The 22044-nt window shown below is 46.0% G+C and overlaps 1 protein-coding gene across 1 annotated transcript; it reads left to right on the forward strand.

The window, feature by feature from the left end:
- The first annotated feature begins 4458 nt into the window (after nucleotides 1-4458).
- On the forward strand, nucleotides 4459-21424 carry LOC141060192 (uncharacterized). The gene is made up of 6 exons (XM_073556438.1): nucleotides 4459-6561; nucleotides 6691-6870; nucleotides 6953-7076; nucleotides 7160-7257; nucleotides 7456-7546; nucleotides 20018-21424. The coding sequence occupies exons 1-6, from the start codon at nucleotides 6484-6486 to the stop codon at nucleotides 21286-21288; spliced, it is 1842 nt and encodes a 613-aa protein (XP_073412539.1). The 5' UTR covers nucleotides 4459-6483; the 3' UTR covers nucleotides 21289-21424.
- Nucleotides 21425-22044: the final 620 nt, after the last annotated feature.

The following is a 22044-nucleotide window of genomic DNA, read 5'->3' on the forward strand; positions in this document are numbered from 1 at the left end:
TGTATTCAGTGTGCTTCTGATAGTTACAGTTTATGAATGAGTGATTCGTGACGCCACCTGTGGTGTTCGGCAATGAAGATATTAAGCCGACGCTGCAGACAGATCCTCTAGGACAGATGGTGTGGTGCAGCAATGATGTTCTAGCCCTCCACAGGCAGGGCTGTACTCCCAGGGCAGTGTAGGTGAAGTGACACGTAGATGGTGCAGTGTCAGGCGCGAGGGATGTAGCAGTGCTGAGCAGGTGGACGCAGGAATAAGTGGAGGACACCAGGGCATGTAGTTCCAAAGCTTTACTCACAGTCTGTTGTGGTACAAGGGCCCGCATCCGTGCCATGTTCTCCGGGTCAGGAGCTCAGCCAACTTCCAGGCAAGATGAAGTACTCCTTTCCAACACTCCGCCAACATATGCCTTTTCTGAACGTCTCCCTTGTTGCGAATATAGTGAAGTACTCACAGTACTGAGTTACACTGGAGTTCCTCCTGTCAGATGTTCCTATGAACTCTTCTTGTAAGGCAGACAGCTGTAGCCTGTTTCGGGGACTCTTTACTACCTAGTCCCGACTCGCTCACGATGCTGTTGTGCACCCAAGTCTTGTGTGACAACTTCTATTCCTCCGGTGTCTGCTGCGGGACCATTAGTATCCATACAACCTTGGGGACCGGCCTTGCGCTATGAACTTGGGAAGGGTTATCCTCTAACCCTAATCCTTAGTCCTCCTCTCCTTACATTCCATACAATTCTTTCCTTCTCATGGAGAGTCAGGCTTTCTATTATGTCTCTTTCCTGTGCCAGCAGACCCAGGTCACTGAGGTCGGCTGCAGCACTTCCTTCCATCCATCCCGCTCCGGGGTTCTTCTCTCCTCCTCTGAATCTGTCAGACTGACCAAATCCTAAACTCTTCCCGCTATTTTGAGTGCAAACTAAACTCCATCCGCCTCCCTGCACGTTTCATGTTCCAAGCAGGGAGCCACCAAAGATGCTTTGCTACACTCCAAGCAGGGAGCCACCCTTGGTGCTTTGCTACACTACTTTGTAGTGTGGGGGTGCCGGTGTTGGAGTGGGGTCAGGTGTCTCCACCTTACCTGTTTGGTGGGGTACCACACCTCAGGAGGAGGTGCAGTACCTCTGTGGCGACTGAACCCTCAGGGGCGCCACATAATACTAACGGCCCCATACACATGAGATCAGAGTTGGCTGAACAGAAATTTGGCAGACTCACAAATATTCCAGCTTTCCTGTGGTCTGTATGAGAGAGTCGCCTCCAGACTCCTCTAGAGGATTACAGGAAGAACAAACGGATTATCCTCTGAAATTCAGGATGCCAGATCCTTCTCTGCCCTGACATCATCTGTCGGGAGGCCCCCAAATACATTATATGGTCGGCCAAACCCCCCGAAATCAGTGCTTTCATGGAACTTTAGCCTAATGTGTATGGAGGCGTTATAAGGTAACTTATTGGACGCTGCCTCTGGCCCGGCCTAATAGACCTTCATACATTGCAGCCCAGACCCCATTATTAGGCATGTAAGTATCGCAGTAACTAGGCCGCCCCATACTATCGAGTACTTGGAGGCGGGGGGCATTCAGCCGAACTCTGTCACACCTTCTTAGATGCCATGTTTGCTTTTCAGGGTTTTTGTTGCAGCCTCATCTGTGCCGTCCCTGCGGTGTACATCTATGTTCTGGGCCCAAAAAGATTAATTTCTTTTTAATAAATGTTTAACATGTTAAAAATTATAAAATGTGTCTTCTGCTTTTTACATATTTTTTTCTTCTTACAAGAATTGTTGGAGCCAATTTTTCTTTAGAAACATTTTAATATCGGCTTTTTCTGGAGTTTTTCTTGTAATATAGGAAAGCCTAAGGCCAGAAATAAACCCCATAAATCACTGTACATGGAGACTTTGGGATCAGATCATTTCTGTCCGTTGTGTTTGTGGAAACAAAAAATCTTTTCTAAAAGCCTGAAACTTCTGTGTGTGACTCAGAGCTGAGATCTAACGTGAGAGAAGATTCCAGTGCGGGGAAGACGGGAAACCTTCATATAGACGGCCGGTGGGGATGGAGGCAGTGACCGACTCTGGCCAAATCTGTCTCTAGAGCCGCAGTAGGAGATGAAGATGTCGTCCTCATCATGAAGGAGTTATTTCTCATGTCGTGTGTAATGAATATCTCCTGCAGTATTGCTAATGCCGATTCCAGTGTCGGTAATGAGACGAGAATTAGCGTTATGGAAGATGAGTCTATGAGGAACGTGTTCAGCTGCCGACTCCGAGGAGGAAACTGCTTGTTGTCTGTGGCCTAAATATATAGGTTTTATTAGTAGATAAAATAATAATAATAATCTTTATATAGCGCCAAAATATTCCGCAGCGCTTTACAGTTTAACAGTTTCAAAACACAAGTCATAAGTAACAACGTTAACAATACAATAATTAAAGTAAAATAAGCCGACCCTGCTCGTGAGAGCTTACAATCTACAATGAGGTGAGGGAGATACAAAGTACAGGTGTGTATTTACAATGATGTATTTACAATGATGGTCCAACCATCTTGAGAAGGTGGGGGACAGAGATAAAAATAAATAAATCTTTGTTTTTATATAGCGCTAACATATTCCGCAGCGCTTTACAGTTTGCACACATCATCATCACTGTCCCCGATGGGGCTCACAATCTAAATTCCCTATCAGTATGTCTTTGGAATGTGGGAGGAAACCGGAGTACCCGGAGGAAACCCACGCAAACATGGGGAGAACATACAAACTCCTTGCAGATGTTGTCCTTTGTGGGATACGAACCCAGGACCACTAAGCCACCGTGCCGCCCAGAGATAGTGAATGGGCTACATATTCACACTTGCACATAAAATGACTTTGATTAGTGAACGTGATAGGCTGCTCTGAATAGATGTGTTTTTGAGAGAGTGCCTAAAACTGTGCAAATTGTGGCTAGTCCTAATTTCTTGGGGTAGAGCATTCCAGAGTATTGGCACAGCGCTGGAGAAGTCTTGGAGTCGGGAGTGGGAGGCGCGGATTAGTGCAGAGGTTAGTCGAAAGTCTTTTGCAGAGCGCAGTGGTCGGCTAGCCCGATAGACGGAAATGAGGGAGGAGATGTAGGGGGGTGCCGCACTATGGAGAGCTTTGTGGGTGAGAACAAGTACTTTGAATTGGACCCTATAATGAATGGGCAGCCAATGTAAGGACTGGCGAAGAGCGGACGCGTCCAAGTACCGATTAGCCAGATAGATGACCCTGGCTGCTGCATTAAGTATGGACTGGAGAGGGGAAAGTCGAGTAGAGGGGAGGCCAATTAATAGGGCATTGCAGTAGTCCAGGCGGGAGTGGATCAGAGTGACAATGAGGGTTTTTTTGTTTCCCTGTTGAGAAAAGGGCAGATTCTAGAGATGTTCTTTAGGTGTAAGCGGCAAGAGCGGGCAAGAGATTGTATATGGGATGTGAAGGAGAGGTTGGTGTCAAACATAACACCCAGACAGTGCGCCTGCTGCCGGGGTGTTATTATGGTGCCACCCACGGAGAGGGAAATGACAGATTTAGGGAGGTTAGTAGATGGCGGGAGCAGAAGAAGTTCAGGTTTTGAGAGGTTAAGTTTCAGATAGAGAGCGGACATGACGTTGGAGACTGCGGACAGTCTGTCACTGGCATTCTGTTGTACAGCGGGGGTAAGGTCAGGGGATGACGTATATAGTTGTGTATCATCAGCATAAAGATGGTACTGAAAGCCAAATCTGCTGATGGTCTGTCCAATTGGGGCTGTGTAGAGAGAGAAGAGAAGGGGGCCAAGGACTGAGCCCTGAGGTACCCCGACAGCGAGAGGAAGAGGAGATAACGTGGAGCCAGCAAACAAAACACTGAAGGAGCGGTCAGAGAGATAGGAAGAGAACCAGGAGAGAGAGATGTCCTTAATGCCTAGTGACTGGAGCCTATGGAGTAGGAAACGGTGGTCAACAGTGTCGAAAGCTGCAGAAAGGTCGAGAAGAATGAGCAGAGAGTGTTCACCGTTACATTTTGCTGTCAGAAAGTCATTGGTCACTTTGATGAGTGCAGTTTCAGTCGAATGTAGGGGTCGGAAGCCAGACTGTGAAGGGTCTAGGAGGGAGTGAGTGGAGAGGTAACGGGTAAGGCAGCAGTAGACTAGGCGCTCCAAGAGTTTAGAGATGAAGGGGAGATTGGAGACTGGTCTGTAGTTGTTTGTGCATCATGGGTCGAGAGCAGGTTTCTTTAATAATGGAGTAATGATAGAGTGTTTGAAGGAGGATGGGAAAATGCCTGAGGTGAGGGAGAGATTAAAGATTGTAGTTAGGTGAGTTGTGATGACTGGAGAGAGAGACTGGAGGAGTTGTGAGGGAATGGGGTCGGTAGTGCATCTAGTTGGGCTAGAAGAAGAGAGGAGTCTGGAGACTTCGTCTTCTGTGATGGGATCAAATGTGGAAAGTGAGCCAGGGGAAATGCAATTAGGGATGGGAGTCACAGCACTTGGTGGTTGGGAGCGGATGTCCTGACGGATATTATCTATTTTCTCTATAAAATGGGAGGCCAGGTCATCAGCACAAATGTCTGTGATAGGGGCTTGTGCTTTTGGCCAGAGGAGGGAGTGAAAAGTGTCAAAAAGTTTCTTGGGGTTGTTGGCTAGTGAGGAGATCAGGGTGGTGAAGTAGGTCTGTTTGGCGAGGTGAAGGGCAGCGTTATAGGTTCTTAACATAAATTTGAAGTGGATGAAGTCTTCTGGTGTGCGGGTTTTTCTCCGTCAGCGTTCAGCACTCCTAGAGCATCGCTGGAGAAATTGAGTTTGCGATGTGATCCAGGGCTGTTTTACTCTGTGTTTGGAGGTTTTGAGGGTGAGGGGCGCTACCTGGTCAAGGGTGGTTGTAAGAGTGTGTTGTAGTGATGAACAGCCAGATTAGGACAGGAAAAAGAGGAGATTGGGATAGGGAAGATTGTAGGGAGTCTGAAAGTGTCTGAGGGTTAATGGCTTGTAGATTTCTGAATGTGTGATAGGTAGGAGTGTGCTGGGGTGGGCGAGGATTTGTGAGCATGAAGGAGAGAATATTGTGGTCAGAGAGGGGAAGTGGTGAGTTATTTAGGTAGTAGATTGAGCAAAGCCGGACAAAGACCAGGTCAAGGGTGTTACCGTCTTTGTGTGTCTCAGAGGTTGAGCGCTGTGAGAGGCCGAGAGAGGTGGTTAGTGATAGAAGCTGGGATGCAGATGTGGAAGTAGGGCTGTTAATGGGGATGTTGAAGTCTCCCAGGATAAGAGTTGGTAGTTCTGAGGACATGAAGTGCGGCAGACAGGCTGAAAAGTGGTCAAGGACGTGTGTTATGAATGAGTCACCGGAGGAGGAGAAAACAAAAATACAAGCTAAGTCCAGAAAACCGGAGAAGTTGGTAACTAGCGGATTGCAGACCCCTGATCCTATTCACCACAGCTAACAGTAGCCGTGGGGGGTTCCTACGGTGGTCCTAGACCCCTCGTCACAGCCGGAGAGCTAAATAAGCCTAAAGAAAGAAAGGGGAAATCTAAACTGCCCCAGAGCAGACCCCAAAGCAATAGACAGCCCCCAACATGTATTGTCGGTAAAAAACAGATGAAAATACAAACGCAGACAGAAAGACAGGCTGAGCAAATGATGGGGCCCAACTAACTAGATAGGAAAGGACAGAAAAGATGCTGGCTGCAATCCGCAAAAACCCTACCAAAAATGTCCCAACAGTCTGATAGGAAAAAAGGCCCTGAAGTCGCTAGACTTCAAAAACTCTATATCAGCACTCAGGTATATTCTGAAAACAGAGCAAAGAGATCAACTGATCAGAGACAAAAATGGAATTCAGCCAGTCCCAGCAAGGGCTGGCTGAACGCAAACACTAAGTAAACCAGACAAAATCTCATGGAATAATATCAGGGCAAAAACTTAGCTTTTAGTAGACAGGAACTAAACTGGATGCCAGAGCTCAGAGCAGAAAGGATCACCAGCAACCCTGCAGGGCGTCGGCTGCCTTATATCCACTCAGAGATTCCGGATGTCCAATCACACTGCACCTGTTCAGATGACAGGTTCTTCCCATCCAAATCAATTTCACTACTTCCCTTCACCAGCAGATGGAGTTCATCAGACATCACAGGTGAAGGGGAAAATGAACTCACAACAGACGTGGGTGGGTGAGCCTGGAGGCCGGTATATGAACGCTACTGTGAGGGAGAAGGGACGGAAGAGCCTGATGGTATGGACCTCAAAAGAAGGGAATGAGAGTGATGGAACTGGGGGGATGTCAGGGAAGAAAACTAAACCCTGTAAGATAATAAATCTCATATGTTTCCCTTATTATCTCCAGTAATTGTATTATTACACAGGATTCTTATGATGTTACATCGGATCATCTTCTTCTCATTCAGGTCTCTACAATATCGGATCCTCTCAGTGAAGATCTTCTACAAAAGAAAATTTTCCTGATTTACCCATCAAGGATGGATATGGACAGAGACAAGATGGTGGAGAGGATGTTACACCTCACCCTAGAGATCCTCTTCCGTCTCACTGGAGAGGTGAGAGATTCTGATTATGTCACATTACATCATTCTTATCTATGGGAATAACAGATGGACAGAACTGGAGAGGTGAGGACTCTGGAAATGTCTGTAGTGAGATTTATTAATGTGTCTCTCCATAACCAGGATTACACAGTGGTGAAGAAGACCTCTAGTGATCGCTGTCAGGACCCTATGTCTGAGGGATGGAGAAGACCCCTGAGCCCAATCACAGGGCCTCTACCTCACCCCCAGATCCATGTGGACATTAATGACCAGAAGATCCTAGACCTCACCTACAAGATGATTGAGCTGCTGACTGGAGAGGTGACACTGCTGGGAATGCTGGGACATTATACAGTAACGCTATGAAGGGATCGGGGGATGACGGTATCATTGTATGTGTCAGGTTCCTATAAGGTGTCAGGATGTCGCCTTCTATTTCTCCATGGAGGAGTGGGAGTATTTAGAAGGACACAGAGATCTGTACAAGGACGTCATAATGGAGGTTCCCCAGCCCCTCACATCACCAGGTAATAGACAGGACTAAATACACATGGCCTATAATTATCTGTATGTAGAGAATGAATTCAGTCCCTGTATGTGTTTCCTCCAGATCTATCCAGTAAGAGGACAACACCAGAGAGATGTCCCCGTCCTCTTCTTCCACAGGACTGTAACCAAGAAGATCCCAGTACTCCTCAGGATCATCAGGTAGATGGAGAGAAGGTGTCAGGAGATCTCCCCTATGATGTGTAGACGGCTGTGAAGGTCTTGTGCTCAGTCTTGTTTTATCCACCAGTATTATGTGTTTTATACTTGTGTAATGAGAACGGTGGAGATGGCAGGATTAGAGCTGATCATAGATGGGACTTCTCCATCTGTCTGTGACTTTTACAATATTTGTTTCAGGGTGAAGATCTGACCCATATTAATACTACAGAGACATATGTGAAAGATGATGAGTGGTGTAAAGAGGAGATTCCCACATATGACTACCCAGGTGAGTAGTAACCACTGAATGCAGAGAAGTCACAGATTCCTCTCAGTCACCGGCTGTGGCTGCTTTATCGGTAGTGTAGTTCGGCCGTATTACCATGATCACCATTTTGCCTCTAGACCACAACATTCTCCTCCACCAAAACTGCAAATGACTTTGGGCATTGAAAGCCCTTTTCTATAGAACTTACAACCTGGAGGAGCCACCTACTCCCTGGGTTGAGGAGACGCTGACCGTTACCTGCCCAGATCTGTAAACTATAAAGCCAAATGACAGCGTACGTAGAATGTGCTGACAGGTTAGAAAATCACTTGAAGAAAAATATTATGCTGGGCCTGTAAGAGAAAGCGGAGGGTAATGATGCTGTTGGCTTCCTAGATCCCTGAGATCTTATCGGGTGACTCTTCTCTCCCTTCTGTGCTGCTGAATGTCTCATGGTCCCTACAAGACCAGGTCCAGTCTTTCTGGCCAAACTTCCCTTTTATGAGCGACACCAGTAAATGTGCAGTGAAGCCAAGTGTGAATTTCTGTACAACAACAGCAGAGTTTTCCTTTATCCTGACTTTTCAATTTGTATTAAAACTACCATATTTTTTGGACTAAAGACACACTTTTTTCCTTCAAAAATCTGGAGGAAAATGGGGGGTGCGTCTTATAGTTCGGATGTACCGGCTCTGGCGGAGCAGCGGGTCACAGGAGGCTGGAGCCGGTGGCTGCAGCTAACTCCTGTTCCCGCTGCTAAAGAGAAATGAATATTCACTGCATTCCACGCCCATGGGCTTGGAGGGCCTTGAATATTCATTTCTCTTTAATCCCTTCCCGACCAATGATGCCACATAGGCATCATGAAAAGTCGTGCCAATATGACCAGTGACGCCTATGTGGCGTCATGAAATAATTGCCCTCCTGCAGGTCGAGTGACCGGGGTCACTGAAAGGTCCCCAATCCGCTGTCATGCCGCGCTCACCGCGGCCGCTCAGGGGGCCCCGTCGGCTGAGCACGCGCACTTCTCATACCCAGGTTTCCACTCCCTCCATGTCGCGCTTGTGCGTGCGCGCTCCTGTCAGGTCTGTCTCCAGGTCGGTCCTCTCTATGGTAAAGGAGGATCTGACCCGGAAGCTGTAGTGGTCATGTGCTATCAGGCATTAGGACCTGACCCGGAAGCTGTACTGGTCATGTGCTATATCAGGCTACCTCTCCCTATGGGAGGTCCCTGATTATTGTTGTGCTTCCTGGCTTAGTCGGTTGTGTCCCTGCCTGGCTGTGCACTGTATTCAGGTCCTCTGCTCTGCTTTGTACTCTATTGTGCCTCCTGGCACACGTTCTGAACTTTCACTTTGCTTTGTCTCATGCTCAGTCGTGCCTCTTGGCACACACTCTGATCCTGTGCTCTGTTTCATGCTCAGCCGTGCATCTGGGCACTCACTCTGTCCCTGTGCTCTGTTACACCTCCTGGCACGTCTGTTGCTCAATTCAGTACTCTGTTGTGTTTTTGGCACGCGTCCTGTTTTGCTCACATCCGGACGTACTCGTCGCTGCGCGTCATTTGTGCCCACATGTACCCGTCTTGCACTATCCCGTATTTAGCGCACTCGCGTGTATCCACCTGGTGTTCCCTAGTATCCTGCACCTTCCTTCAGACACACTCACTCGTGTCTCCAGTGAGCCGGCCGCCTGGTGCCAGCAGTCGTGGTATCTTATCCCCTGGGGCTTGCTCCTGACACTCCCTGTATAGGAGGTGGTTCTCACTAGGCCAGCTCGCCCTGGGAGGGTTGGTGCCACAACCCAGAGGGTCCACTCAAGGATTCGTCACAGTATAATCAGGCCATGGACCCCGCTGGTACCGTGGCTTCTGTCCAAAAGGAGCTGGCGTTCCTCCGGGAAAACCAGACTAGGATTATGTTATTTCTCAAGTCCATGGAGTCCTGTTTATCTGTCTTACAGTCCTCTGAGCCTGGGAATGCTGCCCAGTTGGCTAGTCTCCAGCAGGAACTCGCACAACAATGCGACTCCCAGTCCCAGATCCACAACTATATGGCGTCGGTAGATAATCGGCTCCTTTCCATTCAATACGTTTCAGCCCAGGCCATGGTCCCACACTCGCTTCCGCGTTTATGCAAGCCACCTCGGTATAGTGGTGACCCTGAGTTGTGTCGCGGGTTTTTGAATCAGTGCCGTTTGCATTTTGAGTTTCTGCAGCAGCTTTACACCACTGATCGCGCTAAAATAGCCTTTATAGTTTCCCACTTAGAGGGGAAGGCGCTCGCGTGGGTGAATCCCCTTTGGGAGCGTGATGATCCACTCGTCTCTCAGCTTTCTGTCTTTTTGGACACCTTCTGTAAGGTGTTCGACGAGCCGGGTCGCCTTGCTTCCACCACCGAGTCCCTCTTTAATCTCCGTCAAGGTACTCTATCGGTTGGACAATACGCGATATGTTTTCGCACCTTGTCCTCCGAACTTGGTTGGAATAATGATGCCCTCGTAGGGGCCTTCTGGCGTGGTCTGTCTGGCCGGATCAAAGACGAGCTGGCGGGCCGAGAAACCCCTACCATTTTGGAGGACCTCATCTCTCTGGCGACACGCATTGATTTGCACTTCCAGGAGAGTTCCCGTGAGTCAGCCAGAGAGAGAGGGTCCTCTCGCCTCCCCTCATCCACTCGCAGTCCTTCTCATCCATTACCCGAGTTATCTTCGGTAGATCCGGTACCTGAGCCTATGCAGGTGGATCGTCTCGAGATAGCTCAACGGCGTCGTGAGAAGAGGCAGGCACAAGGGCTCTGTTTTTACTGTGGGAATGCCTCTCACTTTCTACGCTCGTGTCCCAAGAGGCCGGGGAAGTTTCTCCGCCTGGGACTGATAAGAGAGGTCTCCTCAGGTGTATATGATTCCTCTCTTCCCCTGACCGTGCCTGTTTCCCTGAATTTTCGTCCCAAGAGTTTTTCTGTGGAGGCTATTGTGGACTCGGGCACAGTGGGTAACTTTATTAGTCTCGACGCAGTTAAGAAGTTTCGCATTCCTGTCAGATCCCTGGAGACTCCTAGGTCGGATGTTCCGGTCGACGGTAAGCCCTTGCAGGACACCGTTAACCAGGTCACTGAAGAAGTAGAGCTGCAGATAGGCACATGTCATCGGGAGAGGATCTCCTTCCACGTATTGCCGACTTCGTCTCATACGCTTCTTCTTAGTCTTCCTTGGTTGCGGACTCATGGGCCTACTCTGGACTGGCGATCCGGCGATGTACTCCATTGGGGACCGTCCTGTCAGAAAAGGTGCCTACTGTGCACCCAGCCGATGAACTCTGCCTGCCTGTCTTCAACATCTACAGGTCCGCCGTCCGCTAACCGGACTAAGACTTATGACCTTGTCGAGAAGGGGACTGAGAGTCAGTCTCCACATCAATCAAGCAACCGGTCTATGACTTATGACATTGTCGAGAAGGGGGCTGAGAGTCAGTCTCCACATCTATCAAGCAACCGGTCTGTGACTGATGACATTGTCGAGAAGGGGGCTGAAAGTCAGTCTCTACATCAATCAAGCAACCGGCCCAAAGTAATTACCGTGGCTTCCGTCAACTTGAAGTCCCAGCGCCCGGGGGAGACCTTTGTGGCCAAGAATAACCAAAAAAGTGTGTTATGCTGGGGACATTCATCTCCAGTTGCCGGCCATCTTGGTGTCAAGAGGACTCTCTCCCGTTTATCCCACTACTATTGGTGGCCGTCTATTTCTCAGGATGTCAGAGACTTTGTAGCTGCTTGTCCGTCCTGTGCCAAGAAGGAAGTACCCAAGCAACCATCCTCCGACAGCTTGCTTCCTAGGGCTGAATTGATATACAATAACTGCTCCAGCGCTTCGCCCTCCAAGCATCTCAGTGTGCCTCTGCCGGTTCGTCCTGTTTCGGGCGTACCTGCCTCCGACTCTCTGTCCGTGGAGTTCTCCAGGGTATGGCAAGAGACCAAATTTTCTCTTTGACTGACCCTGGATCAGATAGGACCACATGTAGATACGAGGCGCCTGGATTCTTCTCCTAAGGAACAGGTGCGGTTTTCCAGTCCTGGAGAGAGGTGGCGTAAAGGGGGGGTACTGTCACGCCGCGCCCACCGCGGCCGCTCAGGGGTCCCCATCAGGTGCGCACGCGCACTTCTCATACCCATGTTTCCACTCCCTCCATGTCGCGCTTGCGCGTGCACACTCCTGTCAGGTCTGTCTCCAGGTCGGTCCTCTCTATGGTAAAGGAGGACCTGACCCGGAAGCTGTAGTGGTCATGTGCTATATCAGGCTACCTCCCTGATAATTGTTGTGCTTCCTGGCTTAGTCGGTTGTGTCCCTGCCTGGCTGTGCGCTGTATTCAGGTCCTCTGCTCTGCTTTGTACTCTATTGTGCCTCCTGGCACACGTTCTGAACTTTCACTTTGCTTTGTCTCATGCTCAGTCACACACTCTGATCCTGTGCTCTGTTTCATGCTCAGCCGTGCCTCCGGGCACTCACTCTGTCCCTGTGCTCTGTTACACCTCCTGGCACGTCTGTTGCTCAATTCAGTACTCTGTCGTGTTTCTGGTACGCGTCCTGTTTTGCTCACATCCGGACGTACTGGTCGCTGCACGTCATTTGTGCCCACGTGTACCCGTCTTGCACTATCCTGTATTTAGCGCACTCCCATGTATCCACCTGGTATTCCCTAGTATCCTGCACCTTCCTTCAGACACACTCACTCGTGTCTCCTGTGAACCGGCCGCCTGGTGCCAGCAGTCGTGGTATCTTATCCCCTGGGGCTTGCTCCTGACACTCCCTGTATAGGGGGTGGTTCTCACTAGGCCAGCTCGCCCTGGGAGGGTTGGTACCATGACCCAGAGGGTCCACTCAAGGAGTCGTCACACCCGCACACACAGGGAGCTTTGTACTTCACCACAGGGGGGTGGCTTCGCCCCCATGTGGCTATGATCGCTCTGATTGGATGTTAAAAGTGAAACAGCCAATCAGAGTGATAATAATATTTCATCAATGAAATTTGATGAAATATTACAAATCCAGCCATGGCTGATGCTGCAGTAGCATCGGGCATGCTTGGAGACACCGATCCGACCCCCCCCCACACCGGCGATCTGCCCCCACGCCACTGAATGACAGATCTGCCTCCGCTGTCATCATCTGCTCCCCCCCGCCTTCCCTCTGTTCCCCTCCGCAGTACGATCACATCCCCTCCCAACCCCCAGTACCTTCCGAGTGCCGTTGTTGCTCCCGATGTCCCGCGGTCCCGGATCATGGGTGCCGCCATCTTGGAAAATGGCGGGCGCATGCGCAGTGCGCCCGCTCAAATCTGCCGGCTGCAGATTCGATTCATTCATTTTGATCACTGTGATAAACTCTCACAGTGATCAAAATAAAATAAAACGTAAATAAACCCCCCCTCTATACGCCCATAGGTAGAAACAAATAATAAAATAAAGAAAACATTTTTATTTTCATTTTTCCATTAGAGTTAGGGTGGAATTAGGGTTAGGGTGGAGTTAGGGCTAGGGTTGGAATTAGGGTTAGGGTTAGAGTGGAATTAGGGTTAGGGTTGGAATTAGGGTTAGGTGTTATGATTGAGTCACCGAGGAGGAAAAAACAAAACACAAGCTCAGCCCAGAAAATCAGAGAGGTTGGAAACTAGCGGATTGCAGACCCCTAATCCTATCACACAACTAGCAGTAGCCGTGGAGTGTTCCTACGGTGATCCTAGACACCTCGTCACAGCCGGAGATCTAAATAAGCCTAAAGAGAGAAAAGGGAAAAACTGACTGCCCCAGAGCAGACCCCAAAGCAATAGGCAGCCCCCCAACATATAATGACGGTGAAACAAGATGAAAACACTAACACAGATAGAAAGATAGGTTGAGCAAACGATGGGGCCCAAGCTAACTAAAAAGGACAGGACAGAAAAGCTGCTGTCTGCAATCCGACAAAACCCTGCTAAAAATATTACCAACACAACTGATAAGCAAAAAGGACCCTGAAGTCACTAGACTTCAAACCCTATATCAGCACTCAGAATATTCTGAAAGCAGAGCAAAAGAGAACACTGATCAAGGAATAAGAATCCAGCACACCCCCGGCTGGGGATGGCTGAACTAAAAAAACAAGGTAAACAAAACCAAAACTAATAAGTTCAATAGCAGAGCAAAAACTTATCTTTGGGAAGCAGGAATCAGACTGGTCTCCAAGAATCCAGCAGAGAAAATCACCAGCCACTCAGAAGGGCGTCGGCTGCCTTATATCCAGTCTGAAGTTCCTGTTACCCAGTCACAATCCACCTGATCAGGTGTTTGGTTTCTTTCATCCAAATCAGCCTCACTACCTTCCTTCACCAGAAGAGGGAGATCCTCGGACACAAAAGGTGAATGAACAGATGAGCTCACAACAGTTAAGGTTGGAATTAGGGTTAGAATTCTGGTTAGGGATGGAATTAAGGTTATTGTGGAATTAGGGTTAGGGTTAGGGTTGTAATTAGGGTTAGGGTTAGGATGGAATTAGGGTTAGGGTGGAATTAGGGTTAAGGTTTGGGTTGGAATTAGGGTTAGGGTTGGAATTAGGGTTAAGATTAGAGTTAGGGGTTTGTTGGGGTTAGGGATGGGATTAGGGTTAGACTTGTGGTTAGAGTTATCGTCAGTTTTGGGATTAGGGTTAGGGGTGTGTTGAGGTTAGGGTTATGGTTAGGGTTGAGATTAGGGTTAGGGATGTGTTGGGGTTAGGGGTGTGTTGGGGTTAGGGTTGGAGTTAGAATTGAGGGGTTTCCACTGTTTAGGCACATCAGGGGGTCTCCAAACGCGACATGGTGCTAACAATGATTCCAGACAATTTTGCGTTCAAAAAGTCAAATGGTGCTCCCTCCCTTCCAAGCCCTGACGTGTGCCCAAACAGTGGTTTACCCCAACATATGAGGTAACAGCGTACTCCGGAAAAATTGCACAACAACTTTGGGGGTCTAATTTCTCCTGTTACCCTTGGGAAAATAAAAAATTGGGGGCTAAAAAATTATTTTTGTGGAAAAAAATGTTTTTTTTATTTTCACGTCTCTGCGTTATAAACTTTTGTGAAGCACTTGGGGGTTCAAAGTGCTCACCAGACATCTAGATAAGTTCCTTGGAAGGTCTAGTTTCCAAAATGGGGTCACTTGTGGGGGGTTTCTACTGTTTAGGCACATCAGGGGCAAATGTAACGACGACTGCAGACCATTCCTTCAAAGTCTGCATTTCAAAACGTCACTACTTCCATTCCGAGCCCTGATATGTGCCCAAACAATGGTTCCCCCCACATATGGGGTACCAGCGTACTCAGGACAAACTGGACAACAAATTTTGGGGTCCAATTTCTCCTGTTACCCTTGTGAAAATAAAAAATTGCAAGCTAAAAAATCATTTTTTGAGGGAAAAAAATGATTTTTTATTTTCACAGCTTTGCGTTATAAACTTCTGTGAAGCCCTTGGGGGTTCAAGGTGCTCACCACACATCTAGATAAGTTCCTTGGGGGTCTAGTTTCCAAAATGCGGTCACTTGTGGGGGGGTTTCCACAGTTTCTTCACATCAGGGGTTGTGAAAACGTAACATGACGCCCGCAGACCAATCCATCAAGTCGGCATTTCAAAATGTCACTACTTCCCTTCCAAGCCCCAGCGTGTGCCCAAACAGTGGTCCCCCCCACATATGGGATACCAGCATACTCAGGACAAACTGGACAACAACTCTTGGGGTCCAATTTCTCTTGTTACCCTTGTGAAAAAAAATTGCGGGCTAATAATCATTTGTTTTAGGAAAAAATTTATTTTTTATTTTCACAGCTCTGCGTTATAAACTTCTGTGAAACACTTGGGGGTTCAAGGTGCTCACCACACATCTAGATAAGTTCCTTGGGGGGTCTAGTTTCCAAAATGGGGTCACTTGTGGGGGGTTTCCACAGTTTAGGTACATCAAGGGCTCTGCAAATGTAACATGACGCCCACAGACCTTTCCATCAAGTCTGCATTTCAAAACGTGACTACTTCCCTTCCAAGCCTTGACGTTTACCCAAACAGTGGTCCCCCCCACGTAAGGGGTACCAGCGTACTCAGGACAAACTGGAAAACTTTTGGGGTCCAATTTATCCTATTACCCTTGTGAAAATAAAAAATTGCTGACTAAAAAATAATTTTTTGAGGAAAAAAAATATTTTTTATTTTCACGGCTCTGCATTATAAACTTCTGTGAAGCACTTGGGGGTTCAAGGTGCTCACCACACATCTAGATAAGTTCCTTCGGGGGTCTAGTTTCCAAAATGGGGTCACTTGTGGGGGAGCTCCAATGCTTAGGCACACAGGGGCTCTCCAAACGCGACATGGCAACCGCTAAATATTCCAGCATATTTTCCATTCAAAAAGTCAAATGGCGCTCCTTCCCTTCTGAGCCCTGCCGTGCACCCAAACTGTGGTTTATGACCACATATGAGGTATCGGTGTACTCAGGAGAAATTTCCCAACAAAATTTAAGATCCATTTTATCCTTTTGCCCATGTGAAAATGAAAAAATTGATGCTAAAAGAAAATTTTTGTTGGAAAAATTAAAATGTCCATTTTTTCCTTCCATGTTGCTTCAGTCACTGTGAAGCACCTGAAGGGTTAATAATCTTCTTGAATGTAGTTTTGAGTAGCTTGAGGGGTGCAGTTTTTAGAATGGTGTCACTTTTGGGTATTTTCTGCCATATAGACCGCTCAAAGTGACTTCAAATGTGAGGTGGTCCCTAAAAAAATGGTTTTGTAAATTTTGTTGTAAAAATAAGAAATCACTGCTCAACTTTTAACCCTTATAACTTCCTAACAAAAAAAATTTTGTTTCCAAAATTGTGCTGATGTAAAGTAGACATGTGGCAAATGTTATTTAGTAACTATTTTGTGTCACATAACTTTCTGGTTTTACAGAATAAAAATTCAAATTTTGAAAATTGCGAAATTTTTAAAATTTCCCCCAAAATTCTGATTTTTTCACAAACGCAAAAATTATCAACCTAAATTTACCACTAACATGAAGCCCAATATGTCATGAAAAAATAATCTCAGAATCGCTAGGATCCATTGAAGCGTTCCAGAGTTATTACCTCATAAAGGGACATTGGTCAGAATTGCAAAAAATGGCCTGGTCATTAAGGTCAAAATAGGCTTGGTCATGAAGGGGTTAATAATAGTGTCTTTCTATACTCTTCTGGTCAGGACTCATAGTGGCTCCAATGGTCCACCATAAATGAGTGCAGCTCCAGTTTAGTGTTCTCCCCTTGTACATACGTTGTTGTTGGGGATGTAACATTTTTTATTCTATGTCTTTTTTTTTTTAACCTGTTCATTCTGTATGATAGTTTGATTGTGGTGGGATCGGCCTTCCTGCCTAATGTGAGTCTGTAACTCCATGATAGTCTTGAAAAAAATCTCTCCATTGCCTCTTCCAAATGTCTAAGATCTAAATTTAAAGGGAAATTGTCAGCCGGATTGTGCACAGTAACCTACAGACACTGTCGGGTCAGCGCCGTTATACTGATTACAATACCTGGTGATGAAATCCGTCTTGTGGTTGTTGTTTAATCTGTATTTGTAGTTTTCAGTTCATGAAGTTCTCGTGCTCTGAGGCGGGGCTGTGGGTGGGGCACTGGGGCGGGTCTGTGGGCGGGGCTTTATGTGGTGCGCTGATTACATATTCCTCTGTATTGGCTTATGACAGGTCGCTGACCCCTAACTGACCTGCCCCCATTATTACATAATGCATATAATAGTGTTGATATTATTGTTGATAATGCCTATAATATTGTGGCTATTGTGAGGCTTAGACAAAAAATGTGCAAATGACACTGGCAGCGCCTGTTCAGTAATATCTCTTACTTATAGATGCCATTGCCGGTGACATTTTTCTGGATGTAGTTTTTTATGTAAAATAGGGGGCAGGTCACTGAAGGATCAGTGTCATAAGCCAATATAGATGAATATATACGTAGAGCACCACATAAGACCCGCCCACAACCACTCCCACAACCCCACCCCGAAGCACGAGAATCTCATTAACTGAAAACTACAAATACAGATTAAACAATAACCAGCCCGCAGCTGCCCGAAAAAGACACATCTATTAGATGCGCCAATTCCGACACTTTGCCCGGCTCTTCCCACTTGCCCTGTAGCCGTGGCAAGTGGGGTTCATATTTGTGTGGTTGATGTCACCTTTGTATTGTCAGGTGACATCAAGCCCACGGCTTAGTAATGGAAAGGTGTCTATCCATTACTAACCCCATAGTTACATGGTAAATAAAGACACAGCCAGAATAAAGTCTTTTATTAGAAATAAAGCAAAACAGTTTTCCTTTTTTTATTTAAAAACAACAAACACAGTTATACTCACCTAACGCCTATTTCCACCAAAGAGCTCGTTCTCCTGTAATAAAAATAGAAAACAACAATATACCATACCTTTCTGTCGCTCTGTCCCACGCCGAAATCTTTGTCTGGGGGATAATTAGTTTTCAACCTGGTCGGTGCCAAGATGCGACCGTCCAGGTTGAGAACCACTGGTGATTGAGCTGCTGTAAGCGCAGCATCATTGACCAGCAGTGACATCATCGAGGTTTCCAACCAGGCTGAACTGCAGTGACCTCAGGACCGTGGGAAAAAGTCAGTGATGAGGTCACCACAGTTTAAGCTTAGTGACTTCACAGCAGATCACCGTGAGAATTCTGTGGGTTATTTTTAAATAAAAAAACGAAAACTGCGTTTTGCTTTATTTCTAATAAAAGAGTTTATTATGGCTGTGTATTTACCATATAACTATAGTATTAGTAATGGATAGGTGTCTTATAGACATCTCTCCATTACTAAGCCGTGGGCTTGATGTCACATGACAATACAAGGGTAACATCAACCCCACAAATATGAACCCCACTTGCCACCACTACAGGGCAAGTGGGAAGAGCTGGGCAAAGCACCAGAATGGCGCATCTAATAGATGTGGCTTTTCTGGGCAGCTGCGTGCTGCTATTTTTAGGCTGGGGGGGGGCAATATCCATGGCCCCTTACAAACCTGAGAATACCAGCCCCCAGATGTCAGCTTTAGCAAGGCTGGTTGTCAAAAATGGGGGGACCCCATGCCGTTTTCTTAAATTATTAAATAAAAAAACTGTGGGGACCCCTATTTTCTTGATAACCAGCCTTGCTGAAGCTGACAGCTGAGGCTTGCAGCCCCCAGTTGTGAGTTTTGCCAGACTGGTTATAGAAAATACAGGGGAACCCATGACGTTTTTTTCATTCATTTATTTAGTTATAGTGCAGGCGGCGGGTGAGGAATACTCCCATCATCCGCTCCTGCTGTCACTGTTCTTAGTAGCAGCAGGTGTAGGTTGAAGGGGGTAATAGTCCCAAAAGCCCCCACCTGCTGTCATCATTCTGACTTTAATATAACTATCATCATTCTCCCTGCCGGCAGAGCAGGGGAGAATGATGAGAGCGTCTTCAGCACCTGCCACCAGGGAACAGCGATTAATGTAGCGCTTCTTCCCTGCTGGCTGTCCATGTGGTACTGATGCTGCACACGGTTGTCACACGTGTGCCACGAGTATTACACACATTGACATCTCCTGTACCGGAAATATCAGGACGTGTGAAACCGGCCTTATACACAGTTCTCTTTAAATGCCTAATATTTCTTCTTGAAACTCATCTGTCAGAAAATATTGGAGCTTACGATAGTATAGATTGTGAAGTCTCTGAGACCCACACGTTAATTACCCCAGAGAGGTTTCACCACCAGCTGCTCATTTATTACTGATGAAGACTGTGGAGTTTGATCATTTCAGTAGTTCCTAATCAGGCCCCATTATTAATATCTGACGTGTGTCACTTTATGTGGTGGTAACTTTGGAATTCTTTACAAAGGATAATAGAAAACAAATGGATCTTAGAAATTATTTTCCAGCTTCGCACTATACCCTACATACTTGTACACTACTGTCTGGGCACATGGCAGTGTTCAGAAGGGAAGGAGCGCCATTTAGCTATTTGAATGCAGATCTAGCTGGAATAGTTTGCAGACACAATGTATTGGGAGCACTGAGTGAGAGCGGATTTTGCTGGATTGGTTTATGGAAACCTTGTTGCTTTTCAACAGCCTTTGAGCCACTAATAGTGTGGGAACCTCTGTTTTTCCATTGACAAATGATGGACCTGAGTGGGGACTTGTTTTTTGTGAGATGAGAATTGGTATTATTTTCACCTACATAACATTGATTGGTTTCTTTATATTCAATATTTGGGAGGCAGAATGAACAAACAGTTGAACACCACACACTACTGGTTCATCCAACAAGGTTTTCTATTAGACTGTGAACTGTCATTGTCTTGGTAAATAATTAAAGTTTTATACATAGCTTGCCATTTTTATGGACAGTTAAAGTAGAAGTGTTCAAAAATATAAAAAACTTTTTTATCTTAGCAGATGACTGTACCAGGAGATCAGAGGGACAGCTGACATCTTCAATTTTGAAATCTGATGATCTTGAGATCCTACAAGATACAACTAAAGTGATTACTGTTACTCCAGATGTATCATCATCCATTCACAGCAAAGATCTGTCATCTGATCCTATGAAACAGGTCCCATCTTCTGATTCATTACTAACTACTAAGGAAAATCAAAGTCACAAAAGAGGCAATAAAAAGCAAACTGCTCCTAAAGCAAAGAAGCCATTTTCATGTTCAGAATGTGGGAAATGTTTTAACAAGAAATCTAATTTTGTTACACACCAGAGAACTCACACAGGGGCGAAGCCTTTTTCCTGTTCAGAATGTGGGAAATGTTTTGCACGGAAATCACATTTGCTTGCACATCAGAGAATTCACACAGGGGAGAAGCCTTTTTCCTGTTCAGAATGTGGGAAATGTTTTGCACATAAATCACATTTTGTTACACATCAGAGAATTCACACAGGGGAGAAGCCTTTTTCCTGTTCAGAATGTGGGAAATATTTTGTACGGAAATCACATTTTGTTACCCACCAGAGAACTCACACAGGGGAGAAACCTTTTTCATGTTCAGAATGTGGGAAATGTTTTAACCAGAAATCACAATGTGTTATTCACCAGAGAACTCACACAGGGGAGAAACCTTTTTCATGTTCAGAATGTGGGAAATGTTTTAACCAGAAATCACAATGTGTTATTCACCAGAGAACTCACACAGGGGAGAAACTTTTTTCCTGTTCAGAATGTGGGAAATATTTTGTACGGAAATCACATTTTGTTAAGCACCAGAGAACTCACACAGGGGAGAAGCCTTTTCCCTGTTCAGAATGTGGGAAATGTTTTTATAATAAATCAGATTGTGTTACGCACCAGAGAACTCACACAGGGGAGAAGCCTTTTTCATGTTCAGAATGTGGGAAATGTTTTAACAAGAAATCAGATTGTGTTATGCACCATAGAACTCACACAGGGGAGAAGCCTTTTTCCTGTTCAGAATGTGGAAAATGTTTTAACAATAAATCAAATTGTGTTAAGCACCAGAGAGATCACACAGGGGAGAAGCCTTTTTCATGTTCCGAATGTGGGAAAGGTTTTAACAAGAAATCAAATTGTGTTAAGCACCATAGAATTCACACAGGGGAGAAGCCTTTTTCCTGTTCAGAATGTGGAAAATGTTTTACCAATAAATCAAATTGTGTTAAGCACCAGAGAATCCACACAGGGGAGAAGGCTTTTTCCAGTTAATGTGGGAAATATTTAACCAGAAAGCGCTTCTTGATCGCCATCAGAGCAGTCACACAGAGGAGAAGCCGTTTTCATTTTCTTAATGTGGGAAATATTTTACTTTTAAATCAACTGTTAATAAACATCAGAGATGTCACATAGTGGAGAAGACTTTTTTATGTTCATAATGTTGGAATAGTTTTTACCAAAATTGAATCTTCATAAATGGGTTGTCTCTTGTCATTCCTCATGTTTGCTAACAAAAGGATAAAACTAAACTTTATTAATTCCAAATGTAAAACTATACCCATAATTCACCCCCTGAAGGTTAGTCAGAAGGTGACTAATAGAAAAAACATATACCCCAGAGTTCAGTATATAGGGTGAGGTGACGTGTACACACTCACTCTCCAAGCCTCTCATTTCTACGGGTTTCATCGTCCTCACCAAAGACGACTCATCATATTGACCTATATTCAAGTGAGACTAAACGAAAAAAAAAACAAACTAGTATCTTGTTATCCGAAACAGAAAACTAGCCACATATTAGCAGATCCTAAACTTCAAACTAAATACTTCGGAAGTTTATAAGCCACTCCAGTGTCAAGAATAGATAGTATTTGAATTGAATTGAATTTACCAAATGGCTGCAATGAAACAAAGAGTGAAACATTTAAAGGGGCCTGAATGCGGAGATTCTGGCTTGGCTTTTATCGTAAGTCATGTAACAAGGCTCGTTAGAGGGTCAACATTGACTTTTAGGATTCCTACATCCAA

This window comes from Dendrobates tinctorius, unplaced genomic scaffold (genome assembly GCF_039654945.1).
Source record: "Dendrobates tinctorius isolate UK_male_01 unplaced genomic scaffold, ASM3965494v1 ptg000233l, whole genome shotgun sequence".
Taxonomy (NCBI): domain Eukaryota; kingdom Metazoa; phylum Chordata; class Amphibia; order Anura; family Dendrobatidae; genus Dendrobates; species Dendrobates tinctorius.